Source organism: Vicugna pacos, chromosome 24 (genome assembly GCF_048564905.1).
Source record: "Vicugna pacos chromosome 24, VicPac4, whole genome shotgun sequence".
NCBI lineage: Eukaryota > Metazoa > Chordata > Mammalia > Artiodactyla > Camelidae > Vicugna > Vicugna pacos.
Window position 1 is genome coordinate 27,987,507 of NC_133010.1, and position 27,647 is coordinate 28,015,153.

Below are 27,647 nucleotides of genomic sequence, written 5' to 3' on the forward strand. Positions count from 1 at the left end.
GGGCGTGGTTTCCCCTGAAGAAGGGGCCTGTGGTGGCCTCACTGTGGGTGCGGGAAGGAAATGCATTTCAAGAAGCAGGGCCAGCTTCAGCAGAGGTGGATGGGCCCATGGCCCATGTGTGGGGAACAGCCGTCGTCTTGTGTGCAGGTCTGTAGCACCGGGTGGCGGGGGGCTCTGAACTGGGGGCTAAGTCCAGAAGGTCGGGACCAAATTAGTCATGGCTTTGAGGGCCAGGCTGCTGAGCTGAGTGCAGAAAGGACAGGTTTGGAGGCCAAGGTTTTTAGATATGTTTGGATTATAGAATTGTTGATGTGAATTTATACAGATCTTTGTTTTAGTAGGATAGACTGAGATGAAATAATTACATCACAGGTTATGAGCTCTTAATTTTAAGGCTCTTAATTTTTTTCCTGGTTTGAATAAAATATATTCTTTTTTATTATTGAATTGCAGTCAGTGTATAATGTGTCAGTTTCTGGTGTACAGCACAATAGTTGAGTCATACATGTACATATGTATATTCCTTTTCATACTCTTCTTCATTATAAGTTACTACAAGATATCAAATATAATTCCCTGTGCCCTACAGTCGGAACTTGTTTTTTACCTATTTTATATATAGTAGTAGTTTGTATCTGCAAATCTTGAACTCCCAGTTTATCCCTTCCCACCCTTTTCCCCCTTGGTAACTGTGAGATTGTTCTCTGTCTGTGACTCTGATTCTGTTCTGTAGGTAAGTTCACTTGTCTTTGTAGGCTCCACGTATGAGTGGTATATGGTAGTTGTCTTTCTCTTTCTGGGTTAGTTCACTTAGAGGGATGGATCTCCAGGTCCATCCGTGCTGCTGCAGATGGCATTTCTAAGGCTCTCTCTGTTGATTGCAGAATTACCGCCTTGACAAGGCAGGGACAGCTTGCGGCAGCCTTGTGAATGAGTGAGAGTTGCAGTTTTGTCTTGCCCTTGCTGGGCTGGGTGTTGGAACGTTGAAAATCACTGCATTGTTGTTTTTATTTGTTTATTTGCAACTTCCAGGTTTTGGTGGAGGTTGAATTTTTTTTTTCTCATCATATCTATTAATTTTCAGCTTTGTTACATCTTTTTTCATTTCTTTTTCAAAATGGGATTCTGTTTGAGGTTTCATTAATCCACCTGAAATTTGCTCTAACTTCTGTGGGAAGTCTCTCTGTCTTTTATTGCAAGTTGCTCATTTCCTACACCACTTTCTGAATAATCTGCCCTTTTCCCACTGATCTTTGCCACGTTTGTTGTATCCTAACTTTCCACATATGCCAGAACTTACTTCTGTGCTGTCTTCTCAATGAGGGTTTAATATTTAGTCTGTGTTAAATGCTCGTAATGATTTATAGACTGAAATTGTAATAGTTTTCACGTTAAATGTTAAGACAAAATAACACAGACTATAGACCTATGTTTTCTCACTGTTTTGATTAAATATGACCTACAGTTAAATCACTACTTCAAAGCCTGTCCTGTTTTTCTCCGTTTTACCGACAGATGATGATATTGATGATGAAGAGTTCTATGATGATCATTTGGAAGCTTATTTTGAGCAACTGGCGATTCCAGGAATGATATATGAAGACCTCGAAGGACAGGAGCCTCTGGAAGTCTGTTTTACGTTACCTACAAGTGGTCCTAGTCAGGTACATCCCTGTCTTCATGGTTCTTCAGAAGTTTGACAAGAGGTGTTACAGGTCTCAGTGGATATTAACATAGAGCTTAAGCTTCTGGTGCTCTTCGGTCTCTATTTTTCCCAGATGTAAACTGATGAGAGAAATGCCTGTCCTGTCCTTCCCTGCTGCTTCTTCCCTCCCCCTCCCCTGCAGGGAAGGCACTGGTACCGTGAGCAGCCACGCCCCCTTATCCAGAGTCCAGAGTCCCCAGTTGTGAACGTTCGTGCCACTTGTGCCTTTTCTTTGTCTCTCCATACGTGCTTTTTTACTGAATTATTTGAAAGTAAGTTGCAGGTACTATGACATTTCGCCCTAATAGAACTTAGCATTTACTTTGTGTGGTAAGAATATGTTCCTATATGATCATAATTTTCTTTCTCACTTTGATACAGTGATTTAAATTAATACGCAGCCTGTTCAGATTTTCCCACTTGTCTCCAGATGTCCTTTTCGGGTACTGTTCTTGATCCAGGCTTTGATTACACTTGTGTTTGGTTGTCTTGTCTCTGTTCTGTCCGTGTGGGGTCGTTCCTTCATGTCCTTGAACTTGTGAGATCGAGGCTGCTGTTCTGTAATGTGACCTCTAAGCTGCGTCTCTGATGGCCCCCCCCCGCCCCCGATTAAATTAAGCCTGTTCCTCATGAACAGGTTAGTTTCTCTGGCAGCTGTAAGTGCTCACGTAGACGCCACACTTCCCGGGGAGTTCTTGCTGGCACAGCACCGGCCTGGTGTCTGTCTCCCCACTGAGCGCCTCCTCTGCTGCCTTCCTGATGTCGCTCCTTGTTACTTTGCTGTTTATTTCTGCCTGCACAGGGTTATACTCAGAACTTGCCCTGAAAAATAGGACCCGTTGAAGTGTTTTAGGTAAAATGCATATATGTGTTTTACAGACATAAGAAGAATGAAAACTAAATCCTTTTTTTTTTTGAGTTTAGGCTGTATTGCGTTATTTAATTTCTCTGATCACTTCTGGCTTATCTGCTAGGTATGTCAGTTCTAGAAGAGTCTTCAGTTTGATTGAATTTCTATGCAAGTATTTTTGCACCTTTAGGGTGTTTCCTCTGCTGTGCTTCGCATGCATGCGGTGAGACTTGTGTCGCCTCCCGGGCGGGCTTGTGCCTCTTCGGAGGCGGTGCCCTCCCTGCCCCCTTTCGGTGCTGTTGGCCCCGTCTGCTCTTCGTGGTGCTAGTGTTGACGCCCTTGCTGCTTCTTTACCTGGTGGGTGCTTGTTCTCATCTGTTCAAGCCTCTTCTCTGGTTTTTCTTTCTCATTTGTTTGGAGAGTTTCTTGTAAATAGCATGTAGCTGGGTTTTATGTTTTAATGTCATCTCGAGGTCTGAGTTTTTTAATGAGCCAGTTAACCCTTTAACACTTAGTGTCATTATTAACATTCTTGATTTTGTTTTACTTCATTTAATGTTTATCTTATGTTCTCATCCTCATTTTTCCTTGCACTGTTTATGTCTGCTCCCACCTTCTCTCCCTCCCTGGTTCTTCTCCTTATCTGTTTGGAGTTTCTGTTACTGTGTTTCATTGATTCTAAGATGAATCAATCTTTTTCGTGTTTTAGTGCATCTGAAATCAACATGTGTCTTGCAGTTACCAACGTGTCGTAGTTTAATGTTGTATTTCTGAGCGGTACATGCAGTGATGGCAGATCTTAAAGGCAGTGGTTAGATTGTGTGAAGGATGCTCTTTTTCTGTTCCTTGGAGGGTGTTCTGTTTTCTCTAAATCGTCATCAGACAGATTTCTCAGCTGTTGCCTGAGCGGGTGCCGGCATGTGCCACCAGGGTGTTTTGTGACTTCCCTGTTTCCCCGAGACTACAACAGGATGGGGCTTTCAGGTGCTTTGACGCCTGACACCTCACCTCCTAAGAGACCTTTGGATTGCTTTTATTCCACACCCCGCCACCCCCACATTTCCTTAACTCTTAAGTTTTGCTGAGTTACACTGTCAAAGTATAGACTAAGACCTATCTCGTGTTCAGGTTTAAAAACCATCAGCAACTGCATTGGGCCCTTTTTTTTTCCCCAGTAAATCACAGCAAGGGGCTGCTCTGCTTCGTAGGAAACCCCAACCCCAAATCCGGTCGCCTCCAGATGTTTCAGACCCAGGATCCCTCCCCGCGCTGTCATAGTCACAGCTGTGGCTTTGCCTTCTTGGCTCGAAGAGCACAGACCCTGTCCACCCAAGACTGTCCTCACCTGACTGTGTCCTTCATGCAAGCTTGTTGTAAGGCGCTTTACTCAGGAGAGAGCTGGTTTCCTGCTTTCTGGGTCTGTTTAGTCTTTGCTAGTGCCCTGTGTGAAAAATAGCTTCAGATGACAGTTCTGTGCTTCCTTTGTCTTTTCTTCTTCTGGGATATTCATATTTCAGCTGTTGTTTTATACATTCTCAGTGTTAAGGAGGTATTTTGATTCTTCTGCATTTCATTTAACTTTGTGGCTCAAACAGCAGATGTGTACCTCCTCCAGGCTCCGGAGGCTGGGAGTCTGAGGCCCGGGTGCGGGCAGGGCTGGTTCTCCCAAGGCCGCGTCCTGGGTGTGTGGACGGTGGCTTCCCCGTGTCCACAGAGGGCCTCCATCTGCTGTCCCCATGCATCTCAGCCTCTGGTGTCTTAGTTTCCCAGGGCTGCCAGAACAAATACCAAAATTTTGCTAACTCAAAACAGCAGGAATTTACTTTCTGAGTTCTAGAGGCCAAAAATCTGAAACAAAGGTGTTGAAAGGGCTAAGCTCCCACCGTGGGCTCTTTCCTGCCTCTCCCAGCCCCTGGGGCTCTGGTGCCTTAGCTCGCAGGCGCCCCTCCAGCGTTGCCTCCAGCTCCATGTGGCCTGTCCCTCTGAAGCCTTCCTCCGCTTTCTCTTTTGAGGACTCTGCTCCTTGGGTTTAAGGCCCATCCTGAATCCAGGATGGTCTTATCTCTTTTTAACTTAATTTCATCTGCAGACACCCTGTTTCTGAATAAGGTCACAATTTACGGGTATCACCTGGGTTAAACTTCAGACGTATCTTTTTCAGGAGATACGATGTAACTCACAGAAGTGTTTTAGCTAGAAGTTACTCACTGAAGAATATGAAGCTACCCATCTGTATTTTCTCCTAGTATTTTTATATCTGAATCCTTAAGTTGTCTGGAATGAGACAAGGCAGAGATTAATGAGACAAGGCAGAGTTTTTGTGTAACGTTGTTGGAAAATCACCCAGTTACTAAATGGTGGCACTAGGCCTTTATTTTGAAGTCAGCATCTTGCCCTTCACTTAGAACGGCCGCCTTTCAGTCTCTTACCCTGGAAAACCGCTGCCCACGAGGCTGTTTGTCGTCACACGTGACCTGGCAGAGAAGACTGCTGTCAGGCTGCCCTGGTGGCTGAGCGGCCGCTGCGGCTGGGAGTCAGGGGAGGGCGCCGTGGGCTCGCAGGCCCCCCCGGGCAGCTGCGGTTCTAGGGCAGAAGAATGCCGCGGGGGATGCTGGGGAGTGGTTTTGAGGCACTGGCTTCTCTGCCACGTCCGGTGCAGTTGTTCTTGGACTTCTAGTGTCTCTTGTAGGATTTGCTGTTTTATTCCTATTCAAAGTTGTTAATATTTGTGCTTTCATGGTCTGTTATGCATATTAGTTTTGTGAATCTGGTCACACTAATGGGTTCTCATCCTTTAAGAGACTCTGAGTGGTAATTGCAAACATTGAACTGACATTTCTGACATCCTGTGATGTAAAGACCGTGTGGACCCACTTTTGGTGTCTGAATCTCTTGGTGTATGTTTCTCGTGACCACAGTCTGAATCTTGGTTTTGGTAAATTCTTTGTGATTGGTTCATGTACAGTCCAGAAGAGCACAGTGCATGCTGTGTAGTCTCTTCCCTTCTAGAGTAAGTACATTCTGTAAACTTCTTTTTGAAAGGAGTTATGAAAGAGGAAACTTACTGCCGCTCTGTTATTTCGTTTTTAAGGAAAATGCAAGAGAAGAAGTTCTGGTGAAGACTCTTGGGGCTGCTAATGCGAAACTTAACCCTGTTTATTTTCATGACACAAGTGCCAGGAAGGAGGATTTTGACTTGGTGGACCCTTTAAAGCCGGAGGCAGGGTCCCCTCATCAAAGTAAGCATTTGGCAGCAGAGGCAGAAACGGCTCTGCCCACGGACGGGTGTTCAGACCCCGAGACTCGGGAAGTGTCTGCTCAGGAAAACGTGGACGTGGCGTCTTTGAAGCCTGTTCGTGACGGAGTTAGTTCCGCTGATGCTCTTTGGTCACCAGCTAGCGAACAGCGAACGTGTGAATATTACGAGTCCTTTGGAAGGAGCAAAGACCGTAAGTGGGCTTTTTAAAGAAAAAAAAAAAGTAGAGAAATACGTATGAAGTGCTTGTGAATTTTGAACAGAATATATTTCCAAGGGAGACTTGCCTGGTCTTTGATAGTAGAACGTTTAAAGTCTTCTGTGGTGTCTTTATTCACAGTCTAGTGGAAACGTGCCTGAGTCTTAAGAGTCAGCCTTTCCCTCCTCCCTCTGTGGTGGACGTTTACTGGGATTAAGGCTGATTTTCCACCATCACATTGATATTTTCTTTTGGGAAAGTAGATTTTTCTTTCTCTAGCTAGTTTTGGGCAGATTTCAGTAGTGTTGATAACTAAGATAAGTCAACTAAATAAAAATTTTTAAAAACATTACATCATTTTATCTGTTGCATGTGCCATTGGGTGTCTTTGGAATTTTATTTTTTAGATACGGATCCACCACAGAGTGTGGTGTATCAAAATGAAGAGGGCAGATGGGTCACTGATCTTGCTTATTACACGTCTTTTAATAAAGAAGATGTGAATGCGTCTTTAAGTAATGAGCTAAATGAAGACTTCAGGTCCGGCTGTAAGTGTGTCAGTACCCCCTGCCCCAAACTGCTCTCAGTGAGTCCCATGGTGTTCCGAGGTCATCCTATATATCCTAACCGGCCACGTCACATCCCTCCTGGAATGTGTGCTTAGCTGCTGTCTCTGTAGGAACAGAGGCTTGAGTCAGTCACCTGTGCTCTCTTAGGCCAGGCGGAGCTGAGCCTTTCCCTGAGCAGTGATAAGTGAGCAGTTACAAAAGCCCCACCCTCAGGAGACTGTCCGGCAGCTTGGAGGGTGAGACGAGAGAACAGGACGACAGGTCACCTGGAGTCCAGAGAAGAAGTAACTGTTGAGTCACGCACGCCCCAAGTGGCTTTTGAGTGGAGTTTCTGCCCATCAGTTTCTGGGGCGTGAGCAATTCCCAATGTGTAGAAAACTTGGTGAAGAGAAGGTGATGAGGCAGCCTGGGCACGTTTGGAGAGCAGAAATCCCGTGTGGCTGGCGAGCAGTAAGAGGTGGAGGGCTGAGACCAGAGGGGCAGGGCCAGGCGCGGGGAAGGCTTCCACCCACCGCCCGGCCAGGGCCGTGCCTCACGGGTGAACGCTTGTGTCCAGTGCCTGTGGGTCTCTAGTGCTGATGGCGGGTGAGCACCCTCTCGTCATCTGATGACCCTCTTCCCACCCCCTGGGGCTGGCGTTCAGGGCTCCACGCGGCAGCCTCATCTCTCCCTGACCCAGGGAGCCTCAGTGTTGTGGGGACCCAGGTGTCACAGTGAGAATAGACAGGGAGGTATGCCAGCATTCAGTGACTGCATTTCAGGACAGTAGAGCAGTAAGAAGAGATCACAGTTTGTGATCTGAGTTATGTGGGAAGATGCAGTCCTGTTAGATGGGAGAAAACAGAAGAAATGGTAGAATTTTGGATGATTGTGGTTTGAAGTGAGGATATTCGCTAGTTTGAAATACAAATCATAAATTGGAGGTTAAGTTATAGTTAGAACTTGCTCAGTGGTACCTTGATTTAGAAAGGACAAGTGGCCACAGACTGGACACTGGATATGGACCTTGTCACTGAAAAAGCCACTGGTCATAGAATTTTCCTGTGTTACTGGTGGGGGTGGAAACTTGTTTGGCACTGTCTTGTGACGGTGAACTTGACGAACTTCATACTTCAGGACCCAGTCATTCCACACCTGAGTGTGCGCCCAGTGTTTAGGGTGTCTGCTCACCCGGGATGCATACGAAGACATTTACAGCAGCATGACATGTCTTAGCCCCAGACTGGACACTTGCGACTCCCGCTGACTGTGGGACGGGCCGTGTCTGTTCACAGCGGGTGCAGGTGGCGTGCAGCTCCCCGCTCAGTGGGGTGGGCTCCCAGGTGCGCTCAGCGAACGAGACTGGCGGAGCGCGTGCGCTGGGTCTGCAGTCGGCCCCGCGGAGCTGCAGGTGAGGGCCGTGGTTACCTAGATGGGTGCTCAGGGAGGAGACTCCAGAGGCCTCTTGTGGATCTGGGGAAACAGATGTGTTCAGATTGTGAAAATTCCTCGCGTTGTATACTTAACAGACACTTTTTGTATGTATATTATGCTTTGGTAAAAAGTTTTAAAAATTAGTAATCGAGTTGAGAAAAAAAATTTGCAGTTAGTTTTACAGATTGAGGGCCTATTTCCCAGATATGTAAATAGTTCCAATAAGCAGTAAGAAGAAGGCCTGCTACAGTACAGAATTGGACAGGGGCTGTGAGCAGTTTGTGCAGAGGACATGGACGGGCAGCTCCCGGGTCCTGGTTTTCGCCTCCTCCTGCATGATGTACGTGCACGTTGGTTCATTGTAACAAAAGGTTGGAAGCAACTTGCACATATAAGACGGGACTGATTCAGTCAGGTGCATCGTGCAGGGGCACGCCCTGCGGCCGGCAGGAGAGCTGGAGAGGCCTTTCAGGTGCTGATACGGGTCACCACCCAGATAAATCGTCTACAGTCCAAGACACAGGAAAGCTCATAAAGAGGTGGACCAGGGGAAGAGACACATTTGTAGACACATACAGTGCCTGTGATTTCAGGAGCTTCCTGGCCCTCCTGTGCTGGTTTGTGGACCTGTGGGCTCAGAGTGTGTCTGGGGTGGGGGCTCGCAGGCCGGGGGACCATCACCGTCTCCACCCGTCGGGGCCCAGAGCTCCCCAGGGCTCTGCTCTCCCTGAGGCCCTAGCAAGGCACATGTCCCTGCACTCGTGAGAAGCCCCTGTAGCAGGTTAGGGCGGGTTAGCCCCTGATGGGATCGGTCATAGTGGGTGTCCAGGACCAGAAGGGTCGGGACCACAGACTCTTACGTGCTTAGTAGGATGCGTCCATCGTGTGCTGGAAGCTTTCACACACATTTTCAGCTTTATTTCTTAAATACTTCATTTTCTTAACTAGCTAAGTTGCGTTTAGATGCTAGTGTTTAATTAGGCATTGGTATAATGTAATTGTATAAACTTGTCCTTTTTTTTAAGCCGAAGCTTTGGATTTGATAGCGCAAGATGAGGAAGACTTTAACAAAGAGCACCCGTTCCTGCAGGTTTGTGTTGTGTCGACAGTGGCTGACGCTTAGGGTTCCCTTGTATGTGAGTGTCCGTGTCTTTCTGAGTAGATGTGTGGTGAGCATAGAATTGTCTTGGTTTTTCTCATATTTAGCCAGTCTCTGCCTCTTCCTTTGTACTCTGTTAACTGGAAAATCACTGGCGTATCACAGTGATGTTCAGTGCACTGAGGCCACCTTCATAGGCTTCAAAGGTGCTTCCATACACTTAAACCAGGTTTTAAGACAAGGTGGCGCTGCTTGTTTCTGTTGAAGATTTGCTCCTTTCTGAAGATTTGTATCAGTGACAATCAGTATTTCATTAAGCAATGTATTCAAAATCAGAGCTCATGTGTTAAAAATTAGTGTATCTTCTTTTGGACCTCAGTACCTTTATTAGTTTCTTAAGCTTGAATTTGTCCAAATTTTTCAAAAATGTTAATGTTTAAATTTTCATTAAATTTTTATTTTTGTATATTAGAAAAACAAAAAGAGGGCTTGCAGGGGAAATAAAATGGAACGATAACTTTCTTTCCAGGAAGAAAATATAGATGCCCGAAACACTTCAGTTGCCCTCGGGGACACGTCCTGGGGAGCTTCAGTCAATTACAGTCTGTTGAGGCGATCACTTAGCACATCAGATTTGGACAAAGACGATGCCAGCTATTTACGGCTGTCCTTAGGAGAGTTCTTTGCCCAAAGGTCTGAAGCTCTCGGTTGCCTCGGTGGAGGGCCCAATGTGAGGAGAGTAAGTATGACCTGTGCCCACAGTGGTTAAAGTCACCAGCCCTCGCACTTCAGGGTTACGATGGTGTAGCCTGAGTGTGGAATCTCGGAAGCACAGACGGAATAGGGATGTGGTGGAGCAGTGGTGCAGAGCTCAGGTTGGAGGGCGGTCGTGCCCTGCCTCTGGTCTGAGCTCTGCCCTTTACCTAGCTCCGTGACCTGGACCCATGTGCTTAACCCCTCTGTGTCTTCGTTTCCCAGTTTGTACAGAGGAATCTGAGTTTCAGGGCTTTGTGAGGGTCAGTGTGATGGTGCCCGCGGACCACTGAGCCAAGCCTCGCCTGCGTTCAGTCTCCTGTCCCTGTTAGGGGTGTGTCATCGGCTGGTGGGAAAAATTCAGAGATTCATTTTTTTTAACGGCTGGTCTAAAAACAGTTTTGTTTTAGTAAGATGTAGAACATGTAGAACATTTTTAAATGCAAGTGACAGTGCTGAATTATGGGAAGGAGTGAGGAGAAGCCACTTGTGTGCGGGGTCAGGCTGACGTCAACCCTGGGGGTCAGGCGCTGCCTGGCGCCTGCATGGTGAGGAGGGGCAGCGCATTCCCATGTAAGACCCTGTGCCTTATGTGAAGGCCTGCAGGTGAGAACGGGGGCGGCTTGTTGGAGGAACAGGAAGCAGGCAGAGCTCATGTGACTGGCTGGCGGGTGGATGGTTGAATGGAGGAGGTGGACGAGGGCCGGGTCACCAGGGGTCCCTGCAGGGCTCGGGGGCGTCTTGGGGAAACTGGGAAGGCATGCTCGGGGGCGGCGAGCAGCTGGGTCGTGTGACGGGAACCTGGGTGGAGAAGGAGCCCTGGAGGAGGAGAAGCAGGCAGAGGCGGAGCACGTCGAGGGAGATGCCGTGAGGGCTGCGGTCTAGGACAGCAGGACAGCTGGAGGGTTCGGGTGTCCTCTGGAGGTAAATTCCATGTAGGAGCTTAGCGCTGTTGGAGGGAGTCTGCATTAAAACTGGATTTCACTTGAGAGTATGATTTAAAACAGCAGGGTGTTAGAACTCAGTTGGTTTACAGAAAAATTAGGAACTGAACTGAGGTTCCCGCCTGCAGTGAATTAAATGAGAGTAAATAGAGACGCAGATTTCCCTGCCTGGATCGGCTGGTTTTGACGCACGGCGGAAGCTGGAGAGGAGCTGAGCTGCGTCCTGAGCAGGCGGGTCTGTCCTGTGGGATTTCCAGTTTGTGTTAGTTATGAAATGTCACTCGGTTCAAGTTACTGAACCGAAGGAGGAGGTCCTCACGTGCGGGTCACTCGAAAATTGAGTGCATTTGACAGATTCACACTTAGGTCTGCCGCGTGGAAGTTCTGGGAGAAAGACAGGCGGGCTTTCCCTGCCCCTTAGCGGGCTCCTTGAGCATGAGCCTTCCGAGCCGTCCTCCAGGTCAGTAGGGATGTGCTTCCTCTCAGTACGGGACACAGGACGCAGCTACTGTACAGGGTGAGATGCTCTCGTAAGTTCTGTAGTTCCAGAAAGGCAGGAAAGGTTTTCCTGCTTTGTCACTGACAGGTCAGTCCCTGATGATTTCTTTCTGATTTTTTAGAACATGTATTTTATTTGTTTATTTTGTGGGGGAGGTAATTAGGTCTCTTCCTTTTTTAGTGGAGGGACTGGGACTGAACCTAGGGCCTTGTGCTTGCCGAGGACACGCTCTGCCACCGAGCTGTCCCCCCGACCCCCAGCTCGGTCCCTGACGGGTATTAACGCTGCCTGACACACAGTAGGTGCTCAGGAAGTGCTGTTTCTGGGTCCTTGTAATTTGAATCGCCCAGTAAGGGCAGATTATTTGACGTTACTCCTTCTGATGGTTTAAGACAGCAGTAAGGAAATAGAAGGTCCTGTCTGGACTTGCGAAGTTCGTCTCTGGAAATTGATGTTTAAATGGAAGAAACTGAAGTGTTTTGTTGAAGTCGTTTTAGCTAGGTTACCCGTATTGAGATAAAATAGTTCAGAATTTCTCGAAGCAGCTGAAAATTAAGGAAATAATTGCCGTGTTTATTTTGTAGCCATCGTTTGGTTATTTTATTAGATCACCAGAGAAGAGGGAACCTGTTGCTCTAATAAGAGAATCAGACACACCAAGAAGTAACTTGGAAAGAGGAACGGCTCGTCTGAACCAGGATCTGTCTTCAGGTACGGGAGTAAATGAAGTTCTCAGTGACCTTTTGTAAATCTGTAACTTAGTGGTTGTGTGATCATGTTCTCTGCGAGGAAGAGTACATATAACACTGAATTTGTTCAGTATTAGTTATAGATTTGATTTTTATATAACCCCACGTTGCCTGTTCAGTCTAAAGTAGAAACATGTCAGCCAGAATGCACCTAAACCCTTTTGTAAAAAAACAGTACATGATACGTAATTTGTTTAAGCAGTCTGGTTGACTTCGGCCTGTTAAACTACTGAGTTAATGAATTACAGCTGTTTGTTGTCTAGGTGGACTTTTAGAGAGGATTTTGAGATTCTGATTTTGATCATCTACATGTGTGTGTCTGTGATGAATATTTAAAACCAGACTTTCTCGGTTAGCAGCTGCTTTTCACTAGTACAGTGCCTGGTGCTGCACTTTACAAAATTGTGCAAGATGTGCTTTCATCCTCAGAGAGCCCGCATTCCAACAGGGGAGTTGGGACAGAGAGGCTCTTTATATAATTAGCTGATTTCCCACTGTTATAAAGAGGTACTCTCTTTTTAATTCAGTTTGTATATTAGTGAAATGTTTCAAGCTGACAAGTGTTAAATGAATCTGTCGGTATTTTGCAAGGGAGATATTAAAATTCAGTCTTCTTCAAGTTTAGACTTTGAAGAATGGACCGAAATTGGTGACGTACATTTAAAGTTTTTGTGAGGATGACTGACGTTTGAGGTACAAAGGTGTCTTCCTGGCAGCTCTGTTCAGCGGTCTGTATCCGTGGATTGTTTCTGGGAGGCAGTGTGTAGATGTAAGTTGAATATTGTGTGTTTTCTACAGATGTAAAGGCACAACTGAGTGAAGGATCAGTGACACTTCAGGCTGAAGAACTGGAAAGTGTTTCACAAGTGGGTGAAAATGACACGACACTGACTGCTGGTAAAGGCCAAACAGAGGTATCGTAAGCTTTTCACGAAGGAAAGCTAGAAGCACGGGGTCATTGTTCTTGTATAAGATCGAGATGAGATCGCATGTAAAAATGCATAACGTGGGTTTTTTATGCTTAGTTTTATTGTAAATATCCTTCCCATTTTTATCAGTATATAATAACATACAGACGAGCTTATTACACAGACTTAACAGTTGTCACAACTCAGACGCCCCTGTACGCCCCAGGTCAGGTCAGAGAGCGCTGCCAGCGGTGCAGAAACCAGTTCTTTGTCTCCTTGCTCCCCCGGGCCCTGCTCCCTCCTGCCTGTCCTCTGACACTGTGTCAGCTTCACCCATTCTGAACTTTGTGTACGAGAAGTCGTGTAGTATCATGTATTTTTTTCTTTGACTTTTTCCACTTGTGTCTGCAGGATGCAGCTGTGTTAAGTATGATAGCTTGTTTCCGTCGTGCAGACTCTTCTGTGACGAGTCATCTGCAGCTGATACATCACTCTCCTGTTGAGGGACGTTTGGCGTCTGTCTAATGTGACTGTGACACTGTTAAAACACTGTCCTTTTGTGGTCTTGGTACCTGGTAGAAACATCCTCCCTGTTTTTCTCTCAAAGTATATCCTGGCCATTCTTGTCTCTTTGAATTTCCATGTGTTTTACAACCAGATTGTTCCCTTCCACTACCAGCCACAGTTAGTAACGCTGCTGGCTTTTATTTGAGATTGCGTTTAATCCATGGGACCGTAAAATTAACTTCTTTATGACATTGAATCTTCTGACCCATGAAAGGTACCTCTCTCTGTTTTAGGCTCTAATTTGTCTCTGTATTTTATGACTTTTTGTGAAGAGATTTTTACACGTCATTTGTTAGATTTTTCCCTAAATTGTTGAAACAGCATTTTATATTACCCTTCTTAACTTAGTTCTCCTTTTGTTGTGGCTAAACAGAAATACATGTTTTTTGATGCAGTCACCTTATGTCCAGTAACCATGCTGAACTCACTGTTGTCTGAAGACTGGAGACTGGACTTGTCTGTAGACGGCAGTTCCACCCTCAGAACCCTCCGAGGACATGGCCGTTTTGGTCCTCTCTCACTTTTACAGCTGTGTCTGGCCTTACTTGACTGCGTCGCAGGACAGTGTTGAGTAGAAGTGATGTCGGATTTCCCTGACTCGGAAAGCTTTTCAGTATTCTGTCTTTAAATTTGAGGATGCTGTCGGTTTTCACCTGTCATCAGATTTTTAGGGTTCCCTTTTGCTGCGTGTTGGCTGTGTTCGTTTTCAGCTTGTTGGGAGGGTGGCTCTTGCCCAGTGCGCCCTGGCAGCTGTCTGGGTAGGGGGTGAGTCACCCCAGTGGCTGTGACTGTGGGGCTGCTGTTCTCTGCGGGGGCCGGGACCCACTGTCCCTCCTAAGGGTCGCTGGATTCCGTGTGAGAATAATTTATTGAGAATTTTGCGTCTGTGCTCATGCGTGGACAGCGCCCTTTCCTGTAATGTCCTCGTCTGATATTGGCACCAGGGTTTTGCTGGTCTCACTTTTCCTATTTTCTGGAAGAGGTTTTGTAAGATTGTACCGTTTTTCTTTATATTTTGGTAGAATACATTGGTGATATCGTCCGAGTCTGGAATTTTCTTTAGTAACTTTCAATGGCGGGTTCAGTTTCTTTAATAGTTGTAGGACTATTCCAATGTGTACAATTTGTGTCAGTTTTAGGAAGTTGCAATTTTCTGGGAATTGTTGTTTTTTAAAATCTAAGCTTGAGAGTGCACCGCTCGGACGCCGACAGCCGTGCTCCGCGTGGCGGCTCGCTGTGTTACAAGGGACGTTGCTTGTTACTCCTGATGCTGGCTGACCTGGCGCAGCGTCCCGGGACTGGGCTCACCTCTGGGGGACCCTTTCTTCTCCCGGAGCTTGGCCCCACCGTTCTGTGCTCCTTTTTGAGCTCTCCAGTGCCACTAGGAGGCGGTTTTGGATGTGCTGCCCAGTCCTAGCTGCCCTCAGCGGGGAGCTGGTGTGCATCCCTTTGCCTGCTCTTCCTGGAGGCGGATGTCTTGAGTTGCATTTGTAAATATTAGGTATGTTGCTTTGCTGTCGGCCCCATGTGCTTCCTCCTCACGTGTTGCTTGTAAACAATTCTGACATTGAGTGACATACTGAGAATCGGCCCTGCACTCACTGTGGCTCGCTGGTGACTCACTATCAGTATTTCAAGTTTCTGGTTTTAAATTATTTTCCAATTGAGTTTTAGCATCTCTTTAACTCCCAAAGACTTTCTTAAGCAACGATGCTCTGATTTTGTATGTAACCCCCTGCGCTGCACTCGAGTTGGCAGCAGCTGTCTTTTCTCGTTAGGGTGTTCGCGGCACACCACTGAGTTCTCGCTGCTGTTAGTCTCCTGTGGTGCTTACCCAGGAAGGTTGCACTGCTCTGTGCGTGTCTGTGTGGCTGAGGTCAGTGTGTCTGATGTGAATGTTCTCATTTCAGGACACTTTCTTCGTGGACAGCAAGCCCCAGAGGCACAAGGGCAGCGGCGGCGACTCTGTACTGCGGGTCAGCACCATTGCTGCGGCCATTGCAGACGCGTCGGCGAGTGCTGACCCGCCCCAGCTCGCCGCCATGATCAGGGCACTTTCCAATAAAACCAGGGAGAAGACGTTTCAGGAGCATGACACGTGGAAGGGCTGTCCCACCAAGTCTGGTTTCTTACCCAGGGAGTTGGAAAGAAGTGGTGGGTCCAGCGCCCTCGATATGGAGAAATACCTTAGGAAGACGGAAGTCAGTGGATGTGAAGGTGGCCTGGAGACTCTTTCAAGAGCGGGTGTGTCTGACATATGGGATTTATCTTTGCCCAGAGAACGGACTCCACACGACATCCGTGCAGTGGACGGGGGTGCTGCTGGCGCAAGTGTGTGGGGGCTGGAGGGAAACACAGCAGCTGCCTTCTGTGGTGGAAACCGAGGGGGCGAGAGCCAGATGTCACTGAGGACAGTTGAGGCCGTGAGCTCCGTTCTTACAAGTACAGGGGAGCGTGGGGGTGCAGGTGCCCGTGTGAAGACACGGTCCGCTGACTGCAGGTCACCAGGTACTGGGGACGGTGAGAGGGTCGCCTCGGGGCCCGTCCCCACGTCCAGCAGTTACTCACTGGTCAGGAGCCCCAGGGTGGCGTCCCTGTGGCTGTCTGAGGAGCGCGAAGACTCACGCAGAGGTGGACAGGACCCCACGCAGCGCGAGCGTGGCAGTGAGATGAGCACCGGTGGGAAGCACGCGGCCTGTGGAAACCCCTGCCTCGTCCCTCCTGGGCGCGTCGCCTCACCTGGACACGTCGGTAAGGGTCAGAGTAGCTGGCCGTGCTCACAGACGTACGCCGAGTGGGGTGTCTCTGTTCTCACTGGAAAATGCGCCTTTCTGACAGATGTGCAGAACCCATCTCCTGAGCGTGGTGGACGTGGCTCTGAGGACGGCCAGGACAGCTTCAGGCCTTCCACTTCTCCGCTGAGTCATTCTTCCCCTGGTGAAGCCTCTGGGACAAGTGTGCCAGGGTAGGTGCAAATACGTGCTCAGTGTGGGGAAATTGGAAAGAAAGAAGGAAACTGAAAGGAAGGAAACTAAATGGCAGAGTGTGCGGGGTGGTGCAGTTTCCTGCTCGCCGAGACTGCGCTCGCCGCGAGGAGAAGCCCGAGTCCTCGGCCCCACGACGGGACGGACGGGCAGAACACAGCGTGTGTGTGAAACTCGGGGGGGAGTCTCTCTTGCTGTCTGGTCTCTTTTTTCCTGAATATATCACGACCGTCTGTCTGAGGCAGTGGACAGCTTTCCACGGCAGGACTCGAAATGCTGTGCAGTGGTTTCCATTGCCTGCTTCTCCTGTTCGCCTGCTCTGCTGCTGATAGTGATGTATGCTCTAGCCGTTCAGCGAAGTGTGTCCAGTTAGCATTGGTTTTCCCCTTAGGGTTGACTTCCAGTTGGAGACTCTGTGACTCAGGGGCTCGGCTGTGCATTCTTGGTTGCTTCGCCGCTCTGTGCACCAGCATATTCGCAGACGTGCACCCTGCCGGTGCCGCCCCCACTTCCTCGCACTTGTACCCCGGTTCCTTTTCTGTCTTCGCTCTTGGAGCTCAGGAGCTGTCAAGTGCCCTACTCGCTGCTCTTTGTCGAGTATGCAGTGAATTTTTGCTGGGTGAACAGCTGACATGGTAATGTGATTGTGTGTGGAGTTTATTGATGAAACTGCTACGATGTTCAGTAGCTTACCAGATTTACCAGACTACCTCATTTAACAGGCATGTCATTCACAGTCTTGGACAGTTAAGGGTAAGAAGACTGAATCCGGGGTTGGCACGCATGGCAGCTGGGACAGGCGGGGTGTTGGGGGGCAGTGGGGTCCGAGCAGGGGTGCTTCCTGCCAGTGCAGACGGTGCTGAGCGAAGGGGCGGGCAGGTCACAGGTGTCCTCTCTCCCAGGTGTGCTCTGGAGTCTTCCGCCGCAGCAGCCCATCCTCAGAAGCCCCCCCGTGAGAGGGAGCCATCCCAGCTGACGTGCCCACAGGCCAGTGTGAGCAGGCTGACGTACGTGTCGGAGCCGGAGAGGAGCACCTGTCCTTCCATGGCCTCAGAGCGGGGCCTTGAGGGCCACAAGGTGGGAGCACTTGTGTTATTTCTTTAGTTGGGCTTCTGGCGCTGAAGTCTTCCTGGTGTAGGACTCAAACTCAGCCTGCCTAATCCCTGTTGCTGTTTTACCTGTGTGTGTGCCCGTGTGCACACACACATAGCCACTCATGCTGCGTGGGCACTACAAGGACAAGTGCTTTAGTTTCTGCCCTCAAGGAGCCGTCAGTCTGGTGGAGGACATGCCAGACACGCTGTAGGTTCTGGGGATGCAGACGGTCTGACCAGGCGACGTGTCCAGCACAGCTTTATGAGGGGCCTGTTTGGAATTAGTGGGGACGGGGAGACGGGAATGACGAAGTATGTGCTGCGTGTGTGGGACCCCGAGGAGTCTGGACGGCTGCAGTGACTTGTGTCCGGGAGAAGGGAGGGGCTGTGTCACCGAGCCATCAGTGTGAATTTGGGAGTGTGAAGGCTCTGAAGCAGGACGCAGACATGATCCGTGTTGATGTTTTGGAAGCTCGTGGCCATGGAGGGGCACTGACGGCCGATGAGAGCCAGGCAGGTGTGGCCCCAGGCTGCCAGAGTCAGGGAGGCAAGAGACAGCCAGGCTGAGACCAGGTGGTGGCCGTGGCAGCGGGAGGGAAGCAGAGAGCCCTGGGAGAGCTTGTGGGAGAAGCTGGAGCGCTCCTGCCTGGGGTGCTGCGTGGCTTGACAGTGTGCAGCGCCGACTGAGCTGCGTGTGGCTGGTGGGCTTGCAGGGAGGCCCTCTCTGCTGTGCTGTCACTGTGCTAAATCGTTCCCCCAAAGTAACTGAACTCAGGTACTTGTTTCTGGCCCGTAGATGGGTAATGCCTCCTTTTCAGTCTCCTTGTAATTGTTTCTACAGAACAATGAGTGCAGACTCTATAATCCTGCGTTTCACAGCTGCAGAGCTACCTTTCTGTGTATGAGCCAGCTTTTTTCCAGAGCAGTAATGTCATCTAGAGCTGTGTTGTTTGACCTTCTATGAGATGGTTTGAGTTTGTAATGTTCAGTTTATCTGTGGATGATTTCTAAGCTTTTTTGTCCCACAGAGTGACGTCACTAATGAGCTGTGCACCACGATCGTCCAGTGCAGTCCAGTTCCATCGGAGGCACAGGCCGAGGACATGTTGAGCGAAGACAGTCCGTTTCAAAGTAGAGGAAAAAGGGCTTTGCCGTACATCATCCAGAAGAACGTGGATACGGGAAAGGTGACTGAAACTACTTCTCTGAGCAGCAACCCTGAAGATGTAAAACCTAACTTGAGGTGGAGTGGAGAGCTGGCCTCCAAAAGTGAGGACCGATCAGAAACCAGCGCAGTAGGTTTGACCTCAGCCCCCAGTGAATCGGACCAGAGCAGCCTGGCGCGGCTGAGCAGCTCAGGCCCCAGCCTCCCGGCCGTGCCGGCAGTGCCGCACCTCCCCACGCCATGCCAGGGATCTGTGGACCGAGGTGAAGGCGTTGCTTCTGAAGGTACATCAGCCACTGGCAGTGCACTCAGCTGCCGGGGGCCTCACCAGGTGGCCTCTGGAGACCAGTGCGACCCTGTCCCCTGCACCGTGGCGCTCGCTTCTGCTCCTGAGACGCACAGCGTGCCCCTCCCAGTCCCCACGGCTCCGGCGCAACGTCCTTCGACCGCGGCTCCCTGTGCCCGGCAGTGTCTGGATGCCCTGCCTTCAGCTGGGACAGCTGCTCCACCCTGGGGCGGGGCTGCCAGCGCTGTGGCCTGTGGCTCCTCGGGGAGCTGTCCTCACTGTGCGCTCCTGGGAGAGCGCATTCCGAACCCCATCTGTCTCGGACGAGATACCGGCTCGGGATTCGTGGGGACCTCTTCCCTTTGTCACCCGTGTTCCAGCACCTTCGGCCAGAACCTTCTGAGCACAGCGAAACCTTTTCCTGTGCGGTCTGTCGGTCCACGCTGTGGAGTTGGCCTGTGGGATTCAGGAGTGATGTCAGGGTTCGGTAAGGTGTTTTTTCTCTTTCCTGCTGTTTGAAAATGGAGTTTTCTCAATTGGGGCCATAAAACTAGTTTGTTTCCAGGGGATGCTCATTGGCCTGAATTTCTTGTAAGTTTTTCTCTTTATCCTGAATTTGGAACATAGACCATCACATACTTCTGTGGAAGCGTCCCTGAGTGGCCTTTAGAAAAACCTAAAAACTTAGCAAGTGGATCTCTCAGTGCCTCTGTCTTTCTGTTTCTCTCTGGACTTGGATTTCTGTTGTCATTTCAAGTAGGAAGCGTCTGTTTAGGATCCCCTCTCTGAAGGAGCGAGTCTCCTGCCGGCTCTGAGTGCCCGGGGTTAACCCGGGCTAGTGGGAGACGGCACCCCCGCCCCCTGGCGTCTGTGCCCTTCTCCTTCTGGAGGCAACTGCGGCGTGAATTTCCCGTGTGAGGGTGGGAGGCACTTGGCGCCGATGGAAAGTCTGAGTCACAGCCTCTGTCGCTTCTTACCAGGCTAGGTGGTGGTGGCCACTGATAGGCAGTAACACTAAGAGTTGATTGGATTTGGTCAGTTTTAACTGTTTCTCCTCATGGGCTGGATGCGGCCGAGAGAGGACACCGACCTGCCCACGCGGAGCTCACCCACCGCTCAGGAGCCCTGCAGGGAGCTGGGCACTGGACTGCGGAGCCTGGGTCCGGGCGGCCGTCTCTGCGGGAGCTCCGCGTGGCTGGCTCCGCTTCTGCTTGTGCGCTGGACGTGGGCTTGACTCTGCTCTCCCCACCCCCAGGCCGAGCCAGGCTGCCGGAGTCGCTGGGCTTTCCTCACGCCTGCTGTGTGGGCATCGCCTCGCAGACCCTCCTCAGTGTCCTGAATCCCAGCGACCGCTGGCTCCAGGCCAGCGTCAGGGTTCTCAGCGTCAGTGTCGACGGGGAGAAGGTGAGCCCTGGATGTCCGTCTGCCTCCTCTGACTCGGCGGCGCGTCGACGCGTGCTGGGTTCTCCCTCCCTGCTGCTTGCCTTTGCGCCGGGAGCCTGTCCCTGCTCATCCCTTGCGCGGAGTCCTCCTGTGGTGGTTCCTGCGGTGTGAAGACGTGACCGCTGGGTGTTTCTCAGTTTCACCAGTTAGTATCATTAGTCATTGTATTTCATCGTCACTCATTTATAAAGTCATGCAAATGTGCTTTTCGCGCATGTAAACCACTGACTGGAGCTCTGAGTTTCTGGTCTCTACTAGTTGGTTTTGTTAAATGTGGTTGAATATAAGTTACTGTCATTTGTCCCAAAAAAGCGAAAAAGAGACAAGTTGTTCTTAGGACCTTGCCTTCATTTAGTAAGCGAAGTCTTTGTGAGTAGTTTATCTGATGGTGCTCTTATGTGATCTTTTGAAATACCTGGATACACAGTTCTAACCTGTTAGCAAGGGTCTCACATGGTCAGTTGCAGCCACTGAAGCTCTCGACTCTGGGTCTCCGTTCCCAGTTACAGCGACCATTTGCATGTGGTGAGCAGGGAGGGTGGCTCCTTGCAGACCAACCTTGGTAGAGGGGTTTGCTCTCCTGTCTTACTGGAGATACCCATGCTTTACCTGGTGAAGTAAGGCTGCTCTCCCTGCCCCTCTCCCAGCCCTTCCCTCTGATTCTGAGCTTAGAGGAAAAGCAGGTGATTGGAGGAAGGGTTGAGGTGGAAGGAGGGGAGATTGGAGTCCTTCTTAGGAGCATGTAGATGTGATGTTAGCCCTGGAAGTGGGCGTGGAAAAGAAGGTCCCCGTTTACAGTGAGGGAGGGAGCTGGAGTGAGTTGTGATCGCAGACCTGGAGGCCTTAGGAGAGGAACCTTGGAGATCAGTGTAACCCCTACATCACACAGCATCTTAGAGGTCAGGTCCTCGGGGGTGTCCAGAGCCAGGAAGTGGGGCCCGGGTGGCTGTCTGGGGCTGAGGTGTGGGACCTGGGGGGTAGGTCCCAGGTCGATGTCTGAGGCCAGGGGGTGGGCCTGGAGGGCTGTCCGGGGCCGGGGGGGCGGGATGGGACGGGACTGGACGGGTGGGACCCCGGCGGGGTAGCAAGGTGCTGCTGTTTTCAAGGAAAGTGAGGTATAGGCAACTTGTTTTCAGAAGTCTTCCCAATTTTGACTAACTGTGCATCTGCAGACGATGAGTTTCAAGGCCTGGGTATTTTTGAAGAGGTGATAAACATCTAGACTTGGTAGTTTGAGTGACGGGGAATCTCAAAGTGGTTGATTCTGCTTTTTTAATTTTCAGTGTGAAGTTGCTTCTTAGTGGACCGTGTGGCTCTCTTTTGTTTTTTTAGGTGGATCTTTCAGCATATCCTTGCTTAGTCTTCAAGAATCAAGTCATCATAAGACCTCAGTCCACAGAAGAGATAAAGGTGCTCTTCATGCCTTCCCGTCCTGGGATCTTCAGGTGCATATTCAGTGTTGCTTCCTGGCCGTTTTCAGCAGACGCGGAGGCAATCGTACAAGCGGAAGCCTTGGCGAGCAGGGTCGTTCTCACCGCCATTGCTGAGACCCCCATGATTGAGGTGACTGTTAGCGGATCTTTGTCATACCTGGCATTTCAATGAGGCTGTGAGCCTTGGAAGTAATATTTGGGAAAAATGAATTTGTGGGTGAATGTACCAGGAAGTTACAGTCAAGCTGAACATTGGCTCTTACTGTCTTCTTACTCCACAATTGTGAGTTGCTTCTGTTGCTTTACAGAAGCACAGATACACTTGCTGAGGTGTTTGTAAGCAAAGTATAGCAAACCCTGTCTCCGAGCTGGTTTCCACCGTGTAACCTGACAGTCCACATTCACATTCTCCTCTCCTCTGCACCTGAAGACTGTTTGCTCATTGAAGAAGTTTCTCTTCTTTTTAACTCATACGTGTTTTTATTGAAGTATAATCAGTTTAAATGTTGCATCAATTTCTGGTGTGCAGCACAATGCTTCAGTCATATAGGAACATCTATTCGTTTTCATATTCTTTTTCACCATAAGTTACCATAAGATACTGAATATAGTTCTCTGTGCTGTACAGTATGAGCTTGTTACTTATTTTATATAAGTTTCTCTTCTTTCTGAAAGTGAAGGAAATTAAGTCTTGCCTAGGGTGGGTAACGAAGCACATGTTGGGTCTGTGCCCCTTTAGGACAGTGGAATAACATGGGGTTTTAAATGCACCCCAGTGCCTGGCCCAGGGAGGACGTGGCTGGTATCAGTAGCCGTCACAGCTCAGCAGGGGTTGCAGATTGTCTTTGTTGTGAGTGGAATCGGAATGGAACGTGGCGCCAGATGAGGGAGTGTGAGGGACAGGAGGGCACGGCATGGGAGGAGCGGGGCAGCGGGGACGCCACTGACCGTGACACAGTGTGACCTCACCGATGTGCTCCAAGCTGCTGCTGCGTGGCTGTCTCACTCCACAGAGCTCCAGCTGTCACTGTGTCTGGAGGTGCAGCGTAGGGATGAGGGTGGGCACCTCCCCCTGGGCCTGGATGAGCGCCTTCCGGCGCCTGTCCCTGGTGCACATGCCTCTCTGTCCTCCCCCGGGGAGGAAGCCCGTCTGTAGAGGGTCTCATGTTGTGAACACTAGCGATCTGTCCTTTGTGCATAAGTGCCATCTGTGTCTCTTGCAGGCTGCTCTGTGGTGCTTGTGCCTGGTGAGGGTTTTCAGCTTTGGTGCTCCTGACGCTTCGGATGGGGGTGGCTTTTGCTGGGGGTGGGGGCTGTCTTGTGCCCTGCTGGGTGCTTGGTGGCACCCTGGCTGCACCCACCAGCTGTCAGTCGCTCCTCCTCTCCCCAGCTGTGACCACCGAACGTGTCCAGCATTACGGGGGTCCTCCCACTTGAGAACCAGTGTTGTTAATCTTCTGCATTTCAGTGCATTCCACTGACTCGGCTTTTGGACCTGCCCTTAAGCATCTTACATTTTTGTAGCAGGCCTGAAAACTAAGCAGTATTTGAGGTTGTCGTATTTTGAGAGGCTCACATATGTCCTATTAAGTGGACTGGTCTGCTCGTTGGAATCGCCTGACCAGCTTCACCAATAGCGATGCCTATGTCCCAGCCCCAGCGACTGTGGTTTCACTGGTCTGAGGTGTCAGTGGGGCTCTGAGTCCAGTGTACGATGACCCTGGGAACCACTGTGCAGGGGCTGGTTCGGTGTCAGCCGGGCCGGTGAGAGCCTTCTCGAGGCGTGGACTCAGGAGTGACCGGACCTGACTGGGGAGCAGTGTTCCCCGGGAGACACGGAGGCTGCATCTGTACCACCGTCAGCTGCCTTCTGTAGCCTCACACGGGAGCTGCCGGGGAGCGCAGTGCCCGCGGTATTTGGTGGCACATGGGCTTTATGCTGGCCGGCTCTTGCCGAGCTACCAGTTTATTTCCCAGAGGACAGGCGTGAATGTTCCTGGGTGCTCTTTGTCATCGTCGGATGCTGACCTGTCTGCTTATGTCCTGGATGTGAAGTTCCTTGCTTTGATCTGCTCGCTCGGACTCCTAGTGGCGCTGAGCGTCTTGTCATGTGTCTGCTGGGCGTTCTGGCTGCTGCTTCCTACCTGCTTACGTTTCCTGCCCATTTTTCTCTTGTTTTGGGTGTCACTACCAGTTTTAGTAGGTGTTCCTTACATTCTGGAGTGTGGCCCTCACTAGCAGTGATGCTCTGTGAGGATTTTACCCCATTCCTTGGCTCTTCAGCTGTTTGTTTTTTTTTCCCCCTACTTTGGTTGGGCTGAAATTCTGCATAGAGTCAGGCAAGACCCTGTACCCTACGTACAAAACAAGGCTTATTTTTCCTTCTCCAAAAACGTGCCCCTCGGGGAAGAGGAAGCAGTTGCTTCACATTCACTTCTTGAGGGTAAGGCATCAGCTTTACCGTTGACTTTACTTGAGTGGATGTTAGTTTGGGACGTTTCGAAAGGTCACTTGACCTGAAGGGGACCAAAATTTAACCAGATCCAGTGATTATCCCCGGTGGTTTGTAAATGTTAGATGTCACATAGCCTTTTCGACATCGTTTTAAGAAGCAGTATGGTGAGTGGCGAGGTGGGGAGATCGTGACCGTATGTGTACAGGGTAAGGAACACAGCTGCCCGCTTTTGGTGGAGCCGTGATCAGTGAGCGTCTCGTAGAGACTGGAGAGGTGCCGTGGACCCAGGCTGGATGCACCTGAGGACGGCTTACAGAGTGTCGCTGGGGCGCCCTTGCAGGTGTGCTCTCGGCGGCCGCGGGCCCTGTCCCCCCGCCCCGCGGTCCCTCGGCCGCCTTCTCTGTCTGGTGCCTGCGGCCTGCGCGCTTGGCACAGGGTGTCCCCTGGCTGCTGTTACTGTGCTCCTCTTGGCTCCCGGAGTGGCAGCTGTTTGGGTGGCGGGAAGCGTGTCTCTCGCTCCCTCACGGAGCTGTGCTTGGTGCGTAGGGGGCCCGTTAATTGTCGAGACACCCAGCCCCGGGGACGCTGTGTGGCGACCACAGCAGCGCCGCTGGCGGTGCGTGGAGAGTGGTCCTGTGTGCTCCCGTCACGGGCTGGGGAGTTGTTCCCTTGTTTCCTGTTGTTTCCGTGTGGGAAACGGACGTCAGCTGCCACTGTCCTGCCGACTGTCCCTCGGTCCTGCCATCAGACTGCCCTGTTGCAGTGACGTCTGTCAGTCCTTCCTCACTAGAGTTGGAGGGAAGAGCCGTTCACCTGCCGATTGACCAGAGAGTGGAAAGAGTGCTGTTTCTAAATTTATGTAATTTTTTGAATATTGTGTTACATGTCAGAACTGATGAACATAGTCAGTTAGCTATTTTATCCACATTGCTGAAGATTTAGGTAGTAAAGTTGGCCAGAAAGGCTTTTTGGATCGCCTTTTCTGGGACTTAGATTGTTGTGCGTTTCAAAGTACATTTATAGCGCTGTTCCCCGCTGTGGTCAGAACACGATTGTCCCGTCAGGGTGACGCTTCTTGTGTGTAATGGGAGTGGCTCCTCTGTGTCTCAGATGCGGGGCTCTCAAAGGTGCTGCTGGCTCGGGCCCATCCCTCTAGCTCTGAGCCCCAGCGCCTCTGTTTGCTTCTGGCCTCTGACCGAGGTGTCTGTGCCCCCTTGTTGCCCAGGGCCTCCTGCCGCGCGGGCTCGCTGTGTGTTCAGGCCCTGGACCGTTACCTTCTCAGTGAGACGTTTCCTTCTTTAGTAACAGGTCCCTTTACCCCTGCTGTCTCAAAGGCATTTGGCTGATCTTAATTAATACTGTCTGTCTGCGTTTCTTTGGTTTAGTAATTTCCTGGAATATCTGTTCCCATCTTTTTATTTTTCAGTCTTCAACCTCAATCATGTTATAGTGTCCCTTACAATTCCTGTTTTTTCCCACCTTTCTGGACTCCAACTGGACAGGTTAATTTTTTCTTTCCTCCTTCTTTTGCATTAGTCTGGCAGCTACACATTTCTATTTCCCCCTCCTTTTTTGTTTCAAATTGGTTACTCAGGTCTCAGATTAGTAGCGTCACTCTATTCCCAAACAATGCAGGAAGCTTGAGTCTTTGGTTAATATTTTAGTTCCAGATGGTTTTAATACCCCAACTTTGAGCTTTAGCAGGCTGACGAAGTTACATTTTTTTTTTTTTTGCTCACCTTTGCTTCCGAAATCTGCATTTCCCTCTAAACAGACTCTCATGTAGATTTAAAATGTCCTTGTTTTATAACTCACTTCAGGTTATCTCCAGTTCTTTGCTGGTTCTGCTGCTTTGCTGTGCTGGGTCTCCCTGGTTATTTTCTTCATGTGGTTAATTTTTTAATTGTTACTTAAAAATTTTTAATATCCATTCACATCCACAGAGGCTACTTTTTGCTCTGGAAATCCCGTGTGTCTGGGTGTTACGAAGTGTCCCTGGGGAGCACTTTGCATAGATGGTGGGGCGTGAAGGTTGCAGTGAGGTTGGACCCCACCTGGTGGCTCAGGCCTTGGGTTCCACTTCCTGGTAAATCATCTTGCAGTCCCGGGCAGCTTTCCCTGCTGTCTCATCAAACACGCAGTTTTCCCAGCCCCTTTTCCATGAAAGGGCACCTCTTTGAATCTCTGCATGTTTTGCAGGGAGTTCAGACTCATGCAGCCTTGCCTTGCCCACATGTTAACATGTCAGGACTCCACATCCTGGTCTCCCTGGAGGTGACTGGACCTCAGACCATGGGCCCCCATGGGTGTCGGCTCCCATTTGCTGGTTTGCTTTTGAGTTCCCTTTGTTTTACGTTGGGCCAGAATCATTGATGTGCGTGTGTGAATGGCACCCGCACTTCTCCACGTGGGGGCTGGGGCTGTGTGTTGTTGGTCTCCCATGTTTAAGGAGATCGGACCATCGTGGGGAGAGGCACTCTTTCTAAACTTAGGACCTGTCTTTTCTGATGTCTTTTTAGACGTTGTCAGTGTTGTCAGAAGTTTGGACTAAATCTGAAAAGGCCAGCTTGTGTTCTGGAGGGATGTGAAGTCAGCAGAGCTCAGAGAGGGAGGCTGTGTGCTTTGTGAAACCGTCCGCTTGTGTTAGGGTCTTACAGTCTTCAGAGTAACAGCAGCTGAGACATTGCTTTATTCTGTGGGGTGTTTGGGTACATAGACTTCCTCAAAAAAGAAATTCAGCCTTAATTTTGGTAGAAAATAGCAACTGTAAATAAAGTAGCTCAAGCAGTCTTAGGTGCGTTGCCTTTGATGCTGACTTTTTGTTTGTGGCTGGAAACGGCAGTGATACGAACATAAGCTGGGATATTTATTAACATACTGCTTTTTATAAATTCCTCCTTTCCGGTAACTAGATAGAAACAGAAAAGAAAGATGTTCTTGATTTTGGTGACTTGGCTCACGGAGGCTGGAGGGCTCTGCCATTAAAGCTGGTGAACAGGACGCACGCGGCCGTCCCGGTCCGGCTTCTCATCAGCGCTGTGAGTCTGGCGTGCGGGGGTGGGCACGGAGGTACCTTCACCCGCAGTACACTGTGGCCCTGCTGAGGCGCCCCTCCTGTCTCTGACAGAACGCCACAGCCTGGCGCTGCTTCACCTTCTCCAGGGAGCCCGTCCACGCTGCTGCCAGAGCGCTGCCCTACGCCACGGTGATCGCGCAGTTGGCAGCTCCCTCCGTGGTCACCCACATGATGCCCGCCAGCTACGATGGACAGGTGGG

At 50.0% G+C, this 27,647-nt stretch overlaps 1 protein-coding gene across 6 annotated transcripts in view; it reads left to right on the top strand.

Annotated features, from left to right (window-relative positions):
* The window catches only part of LOC102534444 (nucleoporin SEH1), a 92,391-nt gene that overhangs the window by 35,841 nt on the left and 28,903 nt on the right, over positions 1 to 27,647 (top strand). For all 6 annotated transcript variants that reach the window (XM_072949347.1, XM_072949350.1, XM_072949349.1 and 3 more), the window contains 15 exons: positions 1,516 to 1,664; positions 5,647 to 6,004; positions 6,418 to 6,558; positions 9,018 to 9,082; positions 9,621 to 9,830; positions 11,872 to 11,998; positions 12,835 to 12,950; positions 15,422 to 16,262; positions 16,350 to 16,476; positions 17,398 to 17,572; positions 18,618 to 19,527; positions 20,296 to 20,444; positions 21,816 to 22,046; positions 27,284 to 27,409; positions 27,499 to 27,642. In XM_072949347.1, coding sequence (XP_072805448.1) covers positions 1,516 to 1,664; positions 5,647 to 6,004; positions 6,418 to 6,558; positions 9,018 to 9,082; positions 9,621 to 9,830; positions 11,872 to 11,998; positions 12,835 to 12,950; positions 15,422 to 16,262; positions 16,350 to 16,476; positions 17,398 to 17,572; positions 18,618 to 19,527; positions 20,296 to 20,444; positions 21,816 to 22,046; positions 27,284 to 27,409; positions 27,499 to 27,642 — 3,869 coding nt within the window. The remainder of the gene's footprint in view (positions 1 to 1,515; positions 1,665 to 5,646; positions 6,005 to 6,417; positions 6,559 to 9,017; positions 9,083 to 9,620; positions 9,831 to 11,871; positions 11,999 to 12,834; positions 12,951 to 15,421; positions 16,263 to 16,349; positions 16,477 to 17,397; positions 17,573 to 18,617; positions 19,528 to 20,295; positions 20,445 to 21,815; positions 22,047 to 27,283; positions 27,410 to 27,498; positions 27,643 to 27,647) is intronic.